Genomic DNA, 17,560 nt, shown 5'->3' on the forward strand with positions numbered 1-17,560 from the left:
TTTTTGGGGGGTCCCCAGATGACAGTGAAAAATGTAAAAAAAAAAAAATTGTACCAAAAAAAAAAAAGTAAAGAAAAGAAAATAAATGAAAAAGGACCGGAAAGAGGCAAACATTGTGAAAATAGCAGATCTACAAGCTGACACGCGAGGCGTTGTCAGCTTGTAGATCAGCTATTTTCACAATATATGATTCTTTTTGGGGGTCGCAGCCTGAAGAGGTTGAGAACCACTGCTCTATATGTCATTCTCAATCTTTTCTGGAATCAAGGGCCACTTTTGAGACAATCTCGACAGCGTTCGCGGCCCACCCATCTGACCACTTGGGCCGCGTGTATTTTTCAGAGCATGTTTATTCGAATGATCGATCAATGGACTGTGTTCCACCTTGGGTCAACCTATGTGGTATACTATACGTTAAGTTCTTATTTATTGGTGTCACTTTTTTTAAATATTAATGTTGTATTAAAATCATAGTGTTTTGCCAATTATTTTTTTTGGGGGGGGGCCACCTGCAATACCCCCCACGGCCCACAGGTTGAGAACCAGTGCTCTATGTCAACCCTGCAACCTCATTTCAGGATTTTAAACTAAGCCCTCCTCACCACCCCCCCCCCCATCCCCCCCATCCCCGTCCTAACAAGATGTTTTTTAACCCATTAAGACCTGAGGCCGATTCTGCAAAAAAAGGACCCCCAAAATGATATGTATTTGGCCGCTGACCCCCCCATCTCAAAATATTTTCTTCCAGGGACCCCCAGATGCAAAGATTTGAGTTAAAAATGTTAAATTTAATACAATATATATTCAAAGATTTGCACATATTTTCACGATTTTTCAAAAGATTGCAGATCTACAAGCTCGTAGCGCGGCAGAGCTTGTAGATCTGCTATTTTCGAATAGCCAAAGTGTAAAATAATGCTTTTTTAGCTCAAATCAAAAAGTGACACAGATGCGTCCCAGGTCTTAATGGGTTTAAAGTGTGAAGATGCAAAACGATTGAGATCGGCAGTAAGGACGCGTTTCTGGAGGCTCAGGACCTAGTAGTCCTAGAGAGGTTTACAACGGGCTGACATAGAGGAGAGAGAGTGGTAGGCTGGCTGGCTTGCGCCACCTAGCTGGTGTGGAGGACTGTGCGCAGGAGAGAGAGAAAGGGGCAAGGAGGAGAAAGTGTAGAGGAGATGATGTCTCCTCCCCCCCCCCCCCATGTCCTCCTTGTCAGACACTGCGGTACCGCAGGATGACTGGAACTGAAAGAAACATATACATACAGAGAGAGAGGAAGGATTTAGGTGCATGTTTATGTTCTGGTTGCATAAGGACGGTCTAGGTATGTTCCAGGGTCCAATACCAGTGGTGGAAAGTAACTAAGTTCATGTACTTGAGTACAATTTTTAGGTAGTTTTACTTTACTGGAGTATTTCCCATTTTCAATACTTTTACTTCTACTCCACTACATCTCGGAGGCAAATATTGGTACTTTTTACTCCACTACAATTATATGAAAACTTGAGTTACTTTGTAGGTTTTGATTATTATTATTACAAAACATATATTAACCACTATATACCTATATACATTTCGGCCATTTGAAAATAGCAGATCTACAAGCTTGCGATGCGACGCATTGTGAGCTTGTTGAAAACGTGTGAAATGGGACATTCTGCACAATGACTACTTTCTACTTTTGGTACTTTAAAGGGATACTTCACTTTCACATAAAATAAACATTAAAAAAATATATTTAAAAAAAATGAAAGAAGTTATGGCAAAATAAAGGCCCCCTCACACATTAGTAGGACACTCTAATGCGTGAGGGGGCCATGAATTTTCCATTACTTTTTTCATTTATTTTTAATATATTTTTTAAATGTTTATTTTATGTGAAAGTGAAGTATCCCTTTAAGTACATTTTGATACCATTATTTTAGTACTTTTACTCAAGTACCCAGACTTTTACTTGTAACAAGAGTATTTCTCCATTGCAGTATTGTTACATTTACTTAACTCTCTCAGTGCCAAGCCCCGAGTTATTCCGAATTTTTTCTGAATGCCCTCAGTGCCAGAACGAGAAATCCTGAGTTTTTACTTTTTACTGTGATCACGCTGTTCTGTTTATTTTTCATCATCAGTTTCGCTTTCTGATTCCTTCAGACTCACCCGGGACCGGATTCATGACGCAGATTCCGTTTCCGGTGTGTTTAAAACCGCAGAAAGACAAACTATTTGAAAATTAAATGACAAAATAACAACAACAAAAAACACGAAAATCGCTGGCACTGGGGGAGTACTTTATGAAAATACTCTGGCAGTCAAAGAGTTAAGTAAAACATGTGAGTACTTTTTCCACCAACTGTCCAATACTCACCAATGATAATCAGCAGGAGGGCAACCACTACTATGGCAATTATGATCTTCATCTGAGGAAACATGACGCATTAAACACATATAAGACACGGCAAGTTTATTTGTATTGCACATTGCAACAACAACACTGCATCTCTTTCTCTGACACAATCACACCCACACACACACACACACACACACACACACACACACAATACCTTCATGTCTCTCCACCACATCCTCCTATGCAGCTGCTTGGAACGGCTACTGAAGGCAGACGCGTTGTCCGATAGGCTCTCTGGAACACAGGACAGACGTATAAACATTAACAACATATAAAAAAAGAGCAGTACCTTCCTTACTTATTAACCCATTCAATCTGGGAACGCATCTGTCATTTTAAGATTTCTTTGGCTATTCAAAAATAGCAGATCTACAAGCTCATAGCGCGGCACCGAGTGCCGCGCTATGATTATCTGCTATTGTTGTATTGTTGTATTATCTGCTATTGTTGTATGTTTATCTGCTATTTTTGAAAAATGTTGTGCTTTGTGCAAATCTTCGAATATATTTATTTAAAGCCAACATTTGTAACTCAAATCTTTGCTTCTGGGGTCCCTGGAACAACATATTTTACAAATGTTTGCTTTAAAAAAAATATATATATTCAAAGATTTGCACACATTTTTATGATTTTTCAAAAATAGCAGATCTACAAGCTCATAGCGCGGCACTCACTGCTATTTTTGAATAGCCAAAGAAATCTAAAATGACAGAGATGGCCCGAGTCATGGAGCAGCCCCACCCCCCCCACCACCCGAGTCATTTGGAGGATGCCATGCTCAAGGGCATCTCCAATCTCCACTGATTGTTGATGACGGGTGAAATAACACAATGAACTGTAAGCTGGCTGCGGATGGCTATGATTTTGATGTTTGTTTAGCTGTACTTGATGATATAATGGAGTGGGGGAGTTATGTAAGCCTACGGCGTTCTTGGTGACATCACTCCTGTCCTCACATCCAAACCACAAAAATCAAAGTTTGGCAACGAAATGTCGCACCATAAATTGCCAAATTCATACACAATGGAACTACAAAAAAAAAAGACAAAAGACCTCTTGTCTCTTTTTCACATATCTCTCCCCATCTGTCTCTCTCTCTCTCCGTTTCCAAGATACTGGTGTTGACCTGTGTGCGTGCGTGCGTGTATGTGTGTGTGTGTGTGTGTGTTGAGTATTTCCAATTTCCAATACTTTCACTTCTACTCCACTACATTTCAGAGGCAAATATTGTACTTTTACTCCACTACATTTATTTGAAAACTTTAGTTACTAGTTACTTTTGAGATATAAATTATGATATAATGAAACATACCTTAATCACTTTAACCCTATTTTATACATAGGCTATTTGAAAATAGCCGATCTACAAGCTCACAACGCGTCGCATCGCGACGCGTTGTGAGCTTGTAGATCTGCTATTTTCAAATATTTAGTACTTTTACTTTTGGTACTTTGAGTACATTTTGATGCCAATACTTTTGTACTTTTACTCAAGTACATTTTTAATTCTGGACTTTTACTTGTAACAGAGTATTTTTATTTTGCAGTATTGGTACTTTTACTTAAGTAAAGAATTTGAGTACTTTTTCCACCACTGGTGTGTGTGTGTGTGTGTGTGTGTGTGTGTGTGTGTGTGTGTGTGTGTGTGTGTGTGTGTGTGTGTGTGTGTGTGCGTGCGCGTGTATGTTAACAATTCCCTGGCGCGCGGCTCTGCGCGGTCCAAGCTGTTCCTGTTCAGAGGCTCTGTCATGTGTCCGATGCCTCCCTCTCCATGTGCCTGTTAACGAGCCGTCGCAACCACAAAGGGAAGCACTCTGCGTTCCGAGAAAGATGCTTGTTAACCCATTAATACCTGGAACGCATCTGTGTCACTTTAAGATTTATTTGGCTATTCAAAAATAGCAGATATACAAGCTCATAGCGCGGCACCGAGTGCCGCGCTACGAGCTTGTAGATCTGCTATTTTTGAAAAATCGTGAAAAAATATTTTTTATATTTTTTTCAAAAAACATTTTTTATATTTTTTTCAAAAAACATTTTTTATATTTTTTTCAAAAAACATTTTTTATATTTTTTTCAAAAAACATTTTTTATATTTTTTTCAAAAAACATTTTTTATATTTTTTTCAAAAAACATTTTTTATATTTTTTTCAAAAAAACATTTTTTATATTTTTTTTAAAAAACATTTTTTATATTTTTTTCAAATATTTTTTTTATATTTTTTTCAAAAAACATTTTTTATATTTTTTTCAAAAAACTGTTAGGATTTAGATTTTTTTTAAGAATTGCCTCAGGTCTTAATGGGTTAATCCTAAGGAATTCTCTACACGGGCTACCTGCGGGCAGGTCAGATCCGCCCCTGCGGTTCGACACTCGGTTACCGCACAAACAAGTAGGTAAATAAGACATCTCTAGGGAAAGCACGCGACGCACACGCGCATTCAGTCACGCGGGGTAAATGCGCTCAAATCCGCCAACGCGCAAACACACATAAACAAACACGTGTTTGCACACACACACAAATGTGTTCCAGATGTGGGGCATTGTCTTGGCCGGGTTGGTGGACTGGACGTGAGAGGGAAAAGCAATTATAAAACATCTGCAGATGTTATGATGACTCCCTCATAGATGAGGCAACAAGAGACAGCAACATCAACTTAATTTAACATGTGTTCTTCGGCCACGAGAAGAAAGGAGCCAGAACAAAAGTGGAAGGATTCTGTGTCTCTTGTGAAAGACTGTGGCTGAAAAACCCATGTTATGGTGGAACCAAAACACATGTTTCACGTCTCTGTTAACCCATTAATACCTGGAACGTATCTGTGTCACTTTTAGATTTCTTTAGGCTATTCAAAAATAGCAGATATACAAGCTCAAGTGCCGCGCTACGAGCTTGTAGATCTGCTATTTTTGAAAAATCGTGAAAAATATTTTTTTACATTTTGTTCCGAAAAACTGTTAGGATTTAGAAAATGTTTAGAAGCGGCCTCAGGTCTTAATGGGTTAATGTACACGGAGGTGAGAGAGAGATCAGGGTCTGTGAGTGAGTGCATGAGAGCTGTCAAATACCGCCAGACACACACCTGTTCAAACAATAAGCCTGGCCGTGTCATTAGCACCTTTGAAGTGGTGCGGAGAATTTTGACATGCTCCCGCTGCAAATATCCCCTGGGACCTGTTGCTGAGACTTGGGGCCCTATTTATACGATATATGGCGCACGGTCTATAACGCAGGGCGCAATTGCGTCGGGAGAGCGTTCAAACTCACAGTTGTGATAGTTAAATGGCGCGTTACCCGAGCGTAAAGTGAGGTGCACGGAGCAAAGGTGTTGTATTTAAACTCTGAATTAGTCGTGGTTTTGGGGGGCGTCACTTTAATTAATCGAATCTGAGCGTTGGCTCCTATTACCTTTAAATAGCAGGTTACACCTTCTCCATGCCCGTTGCCATTTAAATGACAGATGGCACGTTCCGTGCGCTGTCGGAGCCCCAATTGCATATTGATGCTGAACTTACTACTGTACAGAGACAGGGGGGAAAAAGCTAGGAGACTATGGATTCCTGACATTCTTACATGACGGGCGGTATTTGAACATTGCAGCAATAAGTATAGGGTACTTATTGAAATAAGCTGCATTAACTCTGATAGGTCTGAAAAACGATGTATTTTGTGGACAATATTGATATATATATAACCAGTCATCATAGCATATTTTAGTGTCATCTTGGCCTATAACTCAGTCATGTTAAATGTGCTCCTCTAGTCTCCTATTCTCTCTCTCTGTGCAAGGTCAAACTGGCTACAGGCTTTGTGTTTTGTACCTCGGCTCCTCGAGGTATGTCAATATTGCTAGTTTAGAAGGAAATGTTCTTAGAACACTTTAACTCTGTGTTCCTCCAATGCAATAACACTTCTTTCAGTCCTACTGAGTGACCGGTCAAGAGCCGAGGTCAAAGTGTTGACCCAGACACTTGGACGCTGGGTCACCTTCATCATCTTCATCTGAATTCATCAACTACATCACTCTCCGCCAATGAGAGGATTCCACCTCCGACGGTCGGATGCTCATGTGTCTGACATGATGTCATACGTCTATGTTACCAAACTGATAACGGGGTCATGTTAAAACCCAGTCTTATTCCGTCTCTCATGAGAGAGAGGTACGACCGATGATGCCACCTGTGATACTGTAACCTTCCATTCTCTCCTGTGTCCGTCTGGATTTTCTTGTCGCCTTTCTGAAAGTTATCTGTACTTTATGTGGGTGATAAGAAAAACAGATCCATCAAACTCTTCTCTCCTTCTCTCTCCCTGTCTCTCCTCATCGCTCAGGTCTTCAAAGATGCATTGAGACATTCTTATTATTATTGTGAAATAATATGTATAATCTGGCCCCACATCATTAATTAATGTTTGAACCTCAAAGCGGAGTCCCTCGGCTATGTCATCTACCATGTTGAACATGAGGGTTGTGTCAAATTTGGATGGATTTTGATTGCAAGCAGTGTGTGTGTGTGCGTATTGTGAACCCACCTACATGGGGACACACCATCTTAATCACCATATTAATCTGAATGCACTCTCTAAATAGTAAGAAAATATCAGCGCTATCACTGCGCTGGATTTAACACCAGCTCGTGGCACCAGCTTTTCTCACCTATGTAAGATAGCATTGCTCCAGACAAACACCTCATTTTAAAAGCAACACGCCCATGGGCGCGCGCAGATGAGTGCAAAACATTTGGCAATTATACAACATGGGCGCTGGGTGTGACAATGACACCTGAGTCAGTTGGAAACTAGCAATGACACCTGAGTCAGTTGGAAACTAGCAATGACACCTGCATTCCTGCGTATTTTGTTGCTGCTTTACGCACACCGTGGTCTCCACATCTCTACGCGTCTCACCTGACTTGTCCTGCAGGTCGTCCAGCCTCTCGCCCCTTTCTATCACCTTCGATATGTTCTCCTGCATCACGTCGATGACCTCATCAACCTGCGACTGCACGCTAAAGACACAAAAGATGGGATCGGAGAGACAGCGAATTATGACATGAAATGAAAAACAATGAGCCATCAAAGGCAAAAGGTAAGGCTGGGGGAAGCACAATGTTCTATTTCTTGCATTAGGTCCACTCACAGGGATGTAGCCAGGGGGGTGAGACTGATGCGATGGGTGTGTAGAGAGAGTGGTTGATGGGGCATTTGAAGTGGTAGATTACTACAACTAGTACTCAGGCATTTATATTGCCCGTGATTCAGACTGCAAAAACATGTTTTAACAAGCAGCTTTCTAGCACCTGTTGAATCAAATAAATCCTCCATCGTGGTCCTGCACATTGAAAAAACAATCCTCTCCTTTGCAAGGATGAGTGCCAGACAATGGCTCGTGTAAAATCATAACACTGACTCAACACTTCTCGGCCGTAAAAGGAAATATGTGTTGTGTCGCAAAGAGACATTTTCAACCCATCGGGACACTTTCAACACCTTGCTGCACACACACACCCACACTTTGAAGACTTGACCTCAAAAGGGTAGAGGTTGAGAAAGAGGCAAAGCGGCCGAACTCTGTTTGATATACATGATGCTTTCCAGGAAAGTGTGACAACAAGGGCGGCATGTTAGTCTACCACATTACCAGAACATCAAATACGTCATGTGTGTCGATGGAGCATGGAGTACCAAAGGCAGGTGCCAGAAATGTCTCAACAATAACCTTCTCTGTTCTCTGGCTGTCCGTCTGCAACTGGGGAGGTTAATGTGGAAACAGTCTCAGGAGGACTTGGATGTGGGACTGACTGGAAGAGTGTTGTTACACAAGGACCCACAACATCACCGGTGCGGTTACTCAATCTGCTAGCAATCTGGTGCTTCTGGTAAACATTATTAGCTTGTTATGTAACACCAAATCTCCCCACACTGGCAAGAGGCTATTCTGAGCTTTGGTGCCGAGCAGTGCTTATGGATGTTCTGTTACTTACTGTTTGATTTTGTCATTCTGAGGTCCAAACCGGGGACCAGTTGGTCCTCTCCTGGAAGACGAGCAGTGACCATGTTAAAGTTAGTGGACATGAAACCCCGCAAGATGTTGAAAAAAGTCCTAAATATACATGTTCATATACTTGAGTTATGACTTAATGATTACTACCATTACCATTAGTATCAATAACAGTAATGATAAATAAAGTATAATAAATGGTAATGAAGTACATTTTTACAACATTACACAACACATTTAGTAGTGTGTACTCTAATACTTTAATGTAGAATATATGTTGATAAATTATGACACAGAGGTTGAACAGAATACGTCAATACGTCAACAAAACAACGTACAGGAAGAAGTCTTCCTCCTCATCAGAGTCCTCCTCCAGCAGGTTCCTCTGTAAAAGACAAAAAGGCCAAGGGTCAAACGCACGCTGATAACCACTGTGGCTTCGAATGACTCCTGTCTCCTCATCAGTGGAATGTCCTTTTAGGACTAGTCAGACTGGTGAGATACAGGACAGAAAATTCCAGTCCATATGGGAGAACATTCCTGGCATAAGTAACCAGTGCAACCAACAACTGACTGTATTGACACCTCCAGAAGCCTCATACAATAAATGCTGAAGGGGTCAATAGATGCTTTTAAGTTAATCAGAACGTCTTCAGAGTAACCAATAAAGTGCGACATGCAATTGTACTGTACTTGTGATGTGGTCATAAACGCCCCGCAAAGAAAAAAAGGCCTTGTGATCTCTTGTGTTTTGCTTACAAAAGCTAATCAATCCCCCTGTCCTTTTGAGTTTGACTTCTTTCAGATCTCAGATAGTCTCTAAAACTATAAACAGTGTTTCTCGTGATGGACATAAAAGACAGCTGGATACCGAATTGAGTTAGGAAGGAGACTAGAGTGAGAGCTTCAAAAGGTCTCTAGCAAGGCTGTCAAAAACATCTCTATAACTACAACCAGGCCTCTACCACTGATGGCCACAGTAAGGGCAACAAAAGGCCCTGCGTAAATCCTTATTCATAGAGACGGCACAGCACCCAATCAGCCTGGACTGCCACATAAAACTCTTTCAGGTGGAGAGTTGGAGCACGAAGAGACAAACTGTCCGTCTCTGTTTCCCATCGAGTAGCAGTCATATGGACTTTGCCAGCTGTTACTGGGTAGGTAGGTTACACCTTTTATCCATCTATATATACAGTATACTGTAGATAGATATCTACATATTGCATCCACATACTCCATCTATAAGGCATAGGGCATCTACTGATAAATCTGTCATTCTAAAGGAATTGCAGTGAGCCACAGTAGGTTGGAAGTGCCTCCAGATAGGAGCCGATTCAGTGGCATCTGGTGCTGAAATGGTGTCTTATTCAAGGACGCTTAGTCAGCGAAGTAAAACTGGCTGACAACGGGGTCTAATCTGTGACCTTTCCAGTCACAGGATGATCCATCTTATTCAGGACACTCTGCCAACACTGTAATCAAGATGACCGGAGGAGGAAAAATCCACATCTAGTAGTACGGTGGATTTAAGTCAGTCAACACTGTGACAAGATGTTTGATTATAGAGATATCCAACACACCTTCAATGTGAGAAAACATTGAAAGAATTGTGGCCAGATGATCATAAATAACTTGACGCGGTAAGGTGCCAACACTCTCCCACCGCAAAAAAAAAACCTCTTTCTGTCTGATATCCAGGAGAGGAGGCAAAAGGACAACTGGTAGCTATTATCAGATCTTGAGGGGCAGGGATGCAAAGGGATGCACGGAGAAGGATGGTGTTAGAAGGGCGTTTGTTATGCCAGAGCCCGCCTGGTGTGTAGTGACGTGTCGGTCATGATCGATTCGTTCAAAAGAACTAGGTCTTTGCCGTGAACGTGAACGAGCTCGTTCACTTTCTGAAACGGTTACGTTCACGCTATCGTGCATGCCCCCCATCCCCCGCCACCCGTACACAGGACGGCTGTACGTGCGACGTAAAAAAGAAACTCTCCCGCGATGGTGTTTTACACTAGAAAACAGCGCTACTGAACGAGAACGTGGACAAATTATAATTTTTTCCCACCACTACTGGTGTGATTCCTTTTGATCAGCGTTCAACCGCAACAGCAAACCGAGTGACGCTCTTGAAGACAGAGGGGGGGGGGGGGGGGGGGGGAGAGAAAGAGGAAATCAACAGGGATGGTTGGAGGATGTCTAGGAAGGTCATGGCAGTGCTGATTAAGAGCAGTTATTACACGGCTTGGTTGAATGCTCGATTCTGATTGGTCAGTCATCGGTCATTATTTCTTGATAATGACCGATGAGCTCTATAACGGACCGCTCTGTAATCAGAGACTCAGAGCACCTGCTCATATCAACCTGCGTTGCTTTGTTTTATGCTTTATCCAACATGACAGCCATGTAAACAAACAACCAATGTCATTTACAACTAAACGTTGCTCTCAAGAATGTTTTTGAAAACATTTGAAGTGAGAAATAGACGATGCAATAACCGAAAAGTGATTCTATTTGATCCACTTCACTTCCTTGTTTATCGTGGCTCAAGCCGCTCAACAACGGGGGAAATACCAAAACGTTCGCCCCAAAACACAGTCGCCCTGGGGCAAATCCGGCGGTATTACAGGCAAATCGGCAGTATATAGAATGGGGGGCGAGTGTGTTTTGGGGCGAGTCTTTTTTTTATTCTGTCATTTGTTTTCCGAGGCGAACTTGTCCGCCCAGCCCAATACTTATGGAATACTTTCATTGCCGTAAGCAAGGAAATACTTCGTTTTGTTGTTACTTTTGGGTAAATGTATTTATGTATTTATTAAGTAGCCGTGTAATAAGCGGGATAATGCATGGGGAGGTAGTCATTATTGAAATTTAAAGCCCTTCAGGGGGATTAACCACCTCGGCTTCGCCTCGGTGGTTAATCGCCCTGTCGGGCTTTAAATTTCAATAATGACTACCTCCCCATGCATTATCCCTTGCATATTTGGCTTTAAGGATCCTGGAGAGTCTTCACCCTTCCTTCTGTTCTTACTCTCATCTCTGGCCCCCCTTTGTCTATCCGCTCCGTCTAATTTTCACACCACTTTAACATTTTTTTATTGGTGGTTTACAGCGGTGGTTCACATGGGATCTTGAGGGGTCCCCAGGGGTCCCCAGATACATTATTTATAATTCATCTTCACGATGGTTAGATGTACGTACTGTACATGTACATACAGATAAGGAACGTACAAGAATGGCTGTTTTTATCAGAGTTTCACTGTCTACCTATAAGTATTCTGGACAAAACAATACAAATGTTCTTAAACTGGGGTCCCAGGGATAAAAAATATATCATCAAACGTATTATGAAATGGGGGTCCATGGCCTAACTAACGCATATAAAATAGAGGGTTGGGAAAAAGGTTTGCGAATCACTGGTTTATCCGTTGTTAATATGTTGCTATTTGACTACTCTTGTACCCCTTCCATAAAACTAGGGTACGTACTGTTTACAGCCTAACTTTTAAGTCTCCTCTCTCACCCTGCATCCCTTTAATTGTGAACCCCCTGCACTCAGTGACACTCTAAGACAGGGGTGATGCAACTTTGATGATGGAGAGCGCCACTATATTTCCACACTCACTCCAGAGGGACACATTGCATATACTGTTGGGCAGACACTTATCTTATCTCCGTATTATAACTTTTTTCGTACATGAATGCCGTACTTCGACCATTCTACACTATGTCACACAAAAGTAGCAAAAATAGCCGATCTACAAGCTCAAAACGCGTCGCACTGCGACGCGTTTTGAGCTTGTAGATCGGCTATTTTTGCTACTCTTGAATTGGAATCCTGATTTTTTTTTGCTATTTTTGAATTGGAATCCTGAAAAGTAACACTTTTATTTAATTTCAAATGCATACATATACTTATGTTAACTTTTTGAACCTAAATACAAATACATTTGACATAATTCTTTTTTTTAATACTAGTCGTTATTAAAGAAGGAGTTCACCCAAAAAAATACTTATTTTCTATCAATTACACACCCCATGAAGCCTTGATTTCATAGATTTATTTTTGTTTTTGTGGCATTCCTAAGACAATAATTTGATTACCGTGTGTATTTCCGGTAGGAGACACAAATAATCTACTTTGTGTCTCCTACAGATACATTAGCCGGTAGGAGACGGGAATCAAATTATTAGCTTAGGAATGCGACAAAAACAAAAAATAATCCATGGATTCAAGGCTTCATAGGGTGTGCAATTGATAGAAAATAAGTAATTTTTTGGGTGAACTCCTCCTTTAAGCTACTAATATAGACTGAAGTAATCAAAGCGGGTCATGTTTGGAATTGTAACAGCTGAAAAATCTATAATATATCAGTATTCCTGTGGACCGCATGAGTGAAGGTGGGGGCCGCATGTGGCCCCCGGGCCGCCAGTTGCCCATGTATGCTCTAAGATGTTGGGCTTTAAAACACTCCTCCTACGACCACTTCCTCCATTAGTGTCTCACCCTCTCGCTGCGGATGGATCCTGTGACCTCCTCATCATTGAGGTGTCGTTTAAACTTGGGGGGCATGTTTTCCTCGATCTGCTCCTCCCGCTCTGGCTCCCTCTGTAGGACAGTAGGAGAAGAGCACTAGTTAAAAAGAGTTCACTAACACATTATGAGCTGGAGCAGCACACCTGCTGCAACTGTAAAGGGGAGAAAAAAGGCAGTGGGGGAAACCTCAAAACACATGCATACATGGCTCTATTTGCGGGGGAAATTAGTATACCAGACAGCCTGCAAAATGAGGAATTCCTCTGATGTTTGTTTAGGTGTGAGTGATTTGATCAGGGCAGGGCCGCTGTCACGGACAGATCTTACCGGGGCTACACGTCGCAAAGTGTGAGAACAGAGGGAAACACCTCATCGCAAATCCTTTCACATGAAATTCTAATTCACCCTCACCATTAACGATTGAACAAATCTGGCCATTCGTTCACGGGTGGGTAAGTGATTTGAGGAAGGCCTCTGGCAGTGACATTTACTTCAGCAGACTGGCCTACTGGTCACAAGGCTCACCTCTTCTTTCCTGGCAGAGCCCTGTCTGGAGAATATTTAGAAAGACTGGCTTTTTTTCTCCTCCATTCAGCCATGCTGCACTGTGGTGGCAAAGTCAGATCCCTGTGCAAAACCAGGCATCTTTCCTAATTCCTATCCCATTAGAAATAGCAAAAAAATTAAACTAGCTTGATTCCAAACAATTCTTGTGTGAGCAGCCAGAGAGCCTGGCCGTACACAACAGGAAATTTCATCATGGCTCTTGACGTTTCTGGGCTAGGGCTGAACAATTGTGGGAAAATTTGACATTGCGGTATTTTTGTTCTTGTAATATTGCAGTATAAAGAAAAACATATTTGGTGGTCAAAAGAGAAAAAGCGAGGGGGCACGGTGGCACAGTCTGTAGTGCTGTCGCCTCACAGCTAGAAGGTCCTGGGTTCGATTCCCGCAGGGGACGCTGTGGGCGCTGGGGGTGTGTTCTCTCCTCCGCGTCATCAGTGCCCATACCCTAGGTGGGGTTGGCGAAAGGGCCTTTCTGTGTGGAGTTTGCATGTTCTCCCCGTGTCTCCTAGGGTAGGTACCCTCACAAAAACATGCAGTAATCCTGGTCACTATACTGCCTCCCCCTGGCCAGCCGGGACGCCTGATGGAGGGGAAGGGAACTGGTTGGAATAACGTGTTCCTTCCACGCGCTACGTCCAACCAGGGAAACTCTCCCCTGTCAGGTGACAAGAAGGTCAGTTGGCTCTCATGCATTGAAGGAGGCATGAGCTCGGCCCTGGCCTCCCTAGGTTGGCAGAGGGAAGGTAGTGCCCAGGATTACATAGACAATTGGCACTGGGTGTAAAAAATAGGGTTACAAAATCGTGGGATAAAAATTTAGAGAAAAAAAAAGAGAAAAAGCAATGCATGCATCCTTTGCAATGTGACTGTGTACATTAGGTACATTGCAATGTCGATGCTGAAATGATATATTGTGAAGCGTAATGGTGCGTTCACACGGGCAGATTAAAAGATACAAAGATACAAAAATACACAACATCTTTGTCTCTGTGTTGCTTTGTATCTGTGTTGCTCAACGCGGTCGCTGACGTCATCAAACGTATCTGGAAGTTGAACCCTGCTCAACTTGAATGTGTATCTTTGTATCTTTGTCGCTAGAGCTACGGCTACAAACGTCGGATGTATCTTCTTGTATCTTCATGTCGCTGGTTTCCATTGAAAATGAATGGTAGCATGTATCTTTTAATCTGCCCGTGTGAACGCATCATTTTACTCTGGCCCTAAAACTTTAGACTGGAAAACACACTGTTCTGCCAACTCCATCTCCTCTCCGTTTGCAGACATGCATATAACCTTTCAACAAAAGTCCAGTGTTTCCCTGCAGCGAACTGCAATCACTGTCTGTCTGGGCTAGTATATAGGGGGGGAAGTCAGTGCAACTCCACTCACACATACTCCACCCATACAACTTATGAGACTCTTAATACCATTGAATCCAGCTCAGCCTGAAACTGGGGGCTTTTGCAGTGTCCTTTTCTGGCACCACCGTTGGAAAAGGGCCTTTCGGTGGCCAGGAGCAGCACGGAACTTTCCGTAAACAGAGGAGGAGAAAAGAGGCAGGGGACAGCACTCTATCTGAAGCAGAAAGAAAGAGAATAGGGCACAGAGAGCCAGAGAGAGAGAGAGAGGGCAGAATAGAAGCCAAGTCTAAAATATTCTCTCTCTCTCTCTCTCTTTGTATCGTTGCAGAAAGCATATTTTAAATAGCTACTAGCTAGTCTACATGAAAAGAGACACTTCATACGATGCAATTCATACAAACCAAATGGCGTAACAGAATTAGTCAAAGAGACATTATACCTTGGAGTTGTTGTTAATGTTTTGGATTTAAAAACTGAATTGAAGTCCCATAATAATGTATCCAAACCATAGGAGGTGAGGATTATGGACCATTTATGATCACAATCGTATGAAGTGTTGAAGTAAATAAGAAAGAACAGAAGTAATCTATAGATATTTTGCCATTAATCTACAAGGAAGAGGAACATTCAGAAAAAGGTGCAGCTTCATAGAGACACACACACACACACACACACACACACACACACACACACACACACACACACACACACACACACACACACACACTTCTTTCAGTTACTGTCACAATGTGTTTTGCAACATTGTTGTTGCACAGGCTAGAAACGACAGACCAGCTCAGAATTACAGCTAGTTATACTTTAGCCATAATGAAAAGCTATTGGTTTAACACAGTTAAGTTTTAGCCAGTGGTGGAAAAAGTATGTAAGTACATTTTTTCCTTAAATAAAAGTATCAATACTGCAATGTAGGAATACTTTGTTACAAGTAAATGTCCACAATTCAAAATACTTACAAAAGTATTGGTATCAAAATGTACTTAAAGTACCAAAAGTAGAAAGTACTCATTATGCAGAATGTCTCATTTCACAAGTTTTGAAATGTGTAAAAATCTTTTGAAAATAGCTGATCAACAAAGCCACTGAGCTTGCATGTAGATCGACTATTTTCAAATGGCCGAAATATATATAGGGCTGCAGTGGTAAATGTATACTATGTTTTATAATAATAATCTAAATCTACGAAGTAACTAGTAGCTAAAGCTATCAAATAATTGTAATGGAGTAAAAGGATAATATTTGACTTTGAGATGTTGTGGTCTAGGAGTAAAAGTAAACGTACTGCAATTTGGAAAGACTGGGACTCCAGTAAAGTAAAAAAAAAGAATACCTCGATATTGTACTTAAGGTAGGGTAAGTGATATTTTTGGGTTAAAACAAAAAGTATTTTGATAAAAGGTTAAAGCACTATATTCTGATAGTAATCATTGCTATAGAGTGTTTGTTCAGTAACAGGAGTCTCCATGTCTCTCCAGCTCTTTAATAAACAGAAAAAACATTTTCCAGTAGGTGTCAAAATCTCAGCCAATCACGAGAAAGTAACCATTTTTAAGCTTCATTTTATAGTGTTCCAGTTCCAATTTTGCCTGCTCATTTCTTAGTGTCATCACTTCCAATTTCACTTGTTTAATCTACATCCTGATTGAGTTCTCTATCCGGATTGGATAACATTGGAAATTAAACTGAAACTGAAACGAAAATGCATTTTCTGTTTTATAAAGAGCTGGAGAGACATGAGACTCCTTTTACTGAACAAACACTCTATAGCAATGAGTAGGCTACTATCAGAATATAGAGCTATTTAACACGTATTTTAACCAAAGAAAATCACTTACCCTACCTTTAAGTACAGTACTTGAATGAATGTACTTAGTTACTTTACATCACTGGCTTTAGCATATGCCAGCAATCCCTCTGTCTGACCCAAAGACAAACACAGCAGAGCATCAGTCTGTGATAAGTGTTTAGCCTACAAACTGCTACTTGTTCTCTTGTACATATTTCTTACGTTTCATAGATACCAGTAACCTGTAAGCTGATTGTATATGACATTCTGTAGTAGTTGTGTATATCTGTCTGTCTCTTATATGTCATCATGATTTGTGTGCATGGGGTTCTCATCTTAAACAAGCTCAGTGCTTAATGAGTCTTCCAGTTTAGTAGACCTTGTATTGTGAATTTGTACTTCCATGTACTGTTGTTCTCATGTCTTACTAAATAAAGTACATCAATCAAGACACCGTTAGCACTTCTTTGCTCACAAACAGGCGGCCGATGCTCTGACAAATCAATGCTAAGCGGCTAACAGGCTAAGTCACTAGCTATACCTGCTGTTCTTCTCACCCAGATCCACTTCTGTGGTGACGATCCAACACGAATCTCTCTCTTTTTGTTTAAAGCTCAGTTATAAATCCGGGGCTTTTCGGGATCATCCGAGGCCAGCTGCGAAGTGAACGTTATTGTATTATTTAGCGCAACATTTCACAAACTGCACACAGGGATGAGTTATTATAACAGCTAATATATATAGCAGCTAACTGTGTTCTCTCTCTATGCTGTGATGATCAGCTGACCAGGAACTGAACAACCAACACAAACAGCTGGAGAGAGAGAGGACCAGTAAGGACCACTGCACTGTGCCAGATGTGTTGTTGATATGATATGGGACA

General features: G+C 41.5%; 1 protein-coding gene across 3 annotated transcripts; it reads right to left on the minus strand.

Annotated features, from left to right (window-relative positions):
- Window positions 1–720: 720 nt before the first annotated feature.
- On the minus strand, window positions 721–17,442 carry vamp4 (vesicle-associated membrane protein 4). Of its 3 annotated transcripts, none has more exons than XM_080431345.1 (8): window positions 17,235–17,442; window positions 12,916–13,017; window positions 8,750–8,796; window positions 8,395–8,445; window positions 7,319–7,419; window positions 2,562–2,641; window positions 2,366–2,417; window positions 721–1,247 (listed from the first exon to the last, which is right to left on the minus strand). In XM_080431345.1, the coding sequence occupies exons 2-8, from the start codon at window positions 12,979–12,981 to the stop codon at window positions 1,216–1,218; spliced, it is 429 nt and encodes a 142-aa protein (XP_080287471.1). In that variant the 5' UTR covers window positions 12,982–13,017; window positions 17,235–17,442; the 3' UTR covers window positions 721–1,215. The 3 variants fall into 3 exon arrangements, with proteins under 3 accessions (XP_080287471.1, XP_080287470.1, XP_080287472.1); XM_080431344.1 differs by having other exon boundaries at window positions 17,219–17,442; XM_080431346.1 differs by having other exon boundaries at window positions 12,916–13,011; window positions 17,210–17,442.
- Window positions 17,443–17,560: the final 118 nt, after the last annotated feature.

Source organism: Gymnoscopelus braueri, assembly GCF_963280865.1.
Source record: "Gymnoscopelus braueri genome assembly, chromosome: 6".
Classification (NCBI taxonomy): Eukaryota; Metazoa; Chordata; class Actinopteri; order Myctophiformes; family Myctophidae; genus Gymnoscopelus; species Gymnoscopelus braueri.

Excerpts from the sequence above, each read along its gene's own strand:
- vamp4 (XM_080431345.1), bottom strand. The coding sequence starts at position 12,981 with ATGCCCCCCAAGTTTAAACGACACCTCAATGATGAGGAGGTCACAGGA. Across the intron at positions 8,797-12,915 it reads GATCCATCCGCAGCGAGAGG|AGGAACCTGCTGGAGGAGGA; the intron begins GTGAGACACTAA and ends TGTCTTTTACAG. Across the intron at positions 7,420-8,394 it reads CAGAATGACAAAATCAAACA|CGTGCAGTCGCAGGTTGATG; the intron begins GTAAGTAACAGA and ends TTGTGTCTTTAG.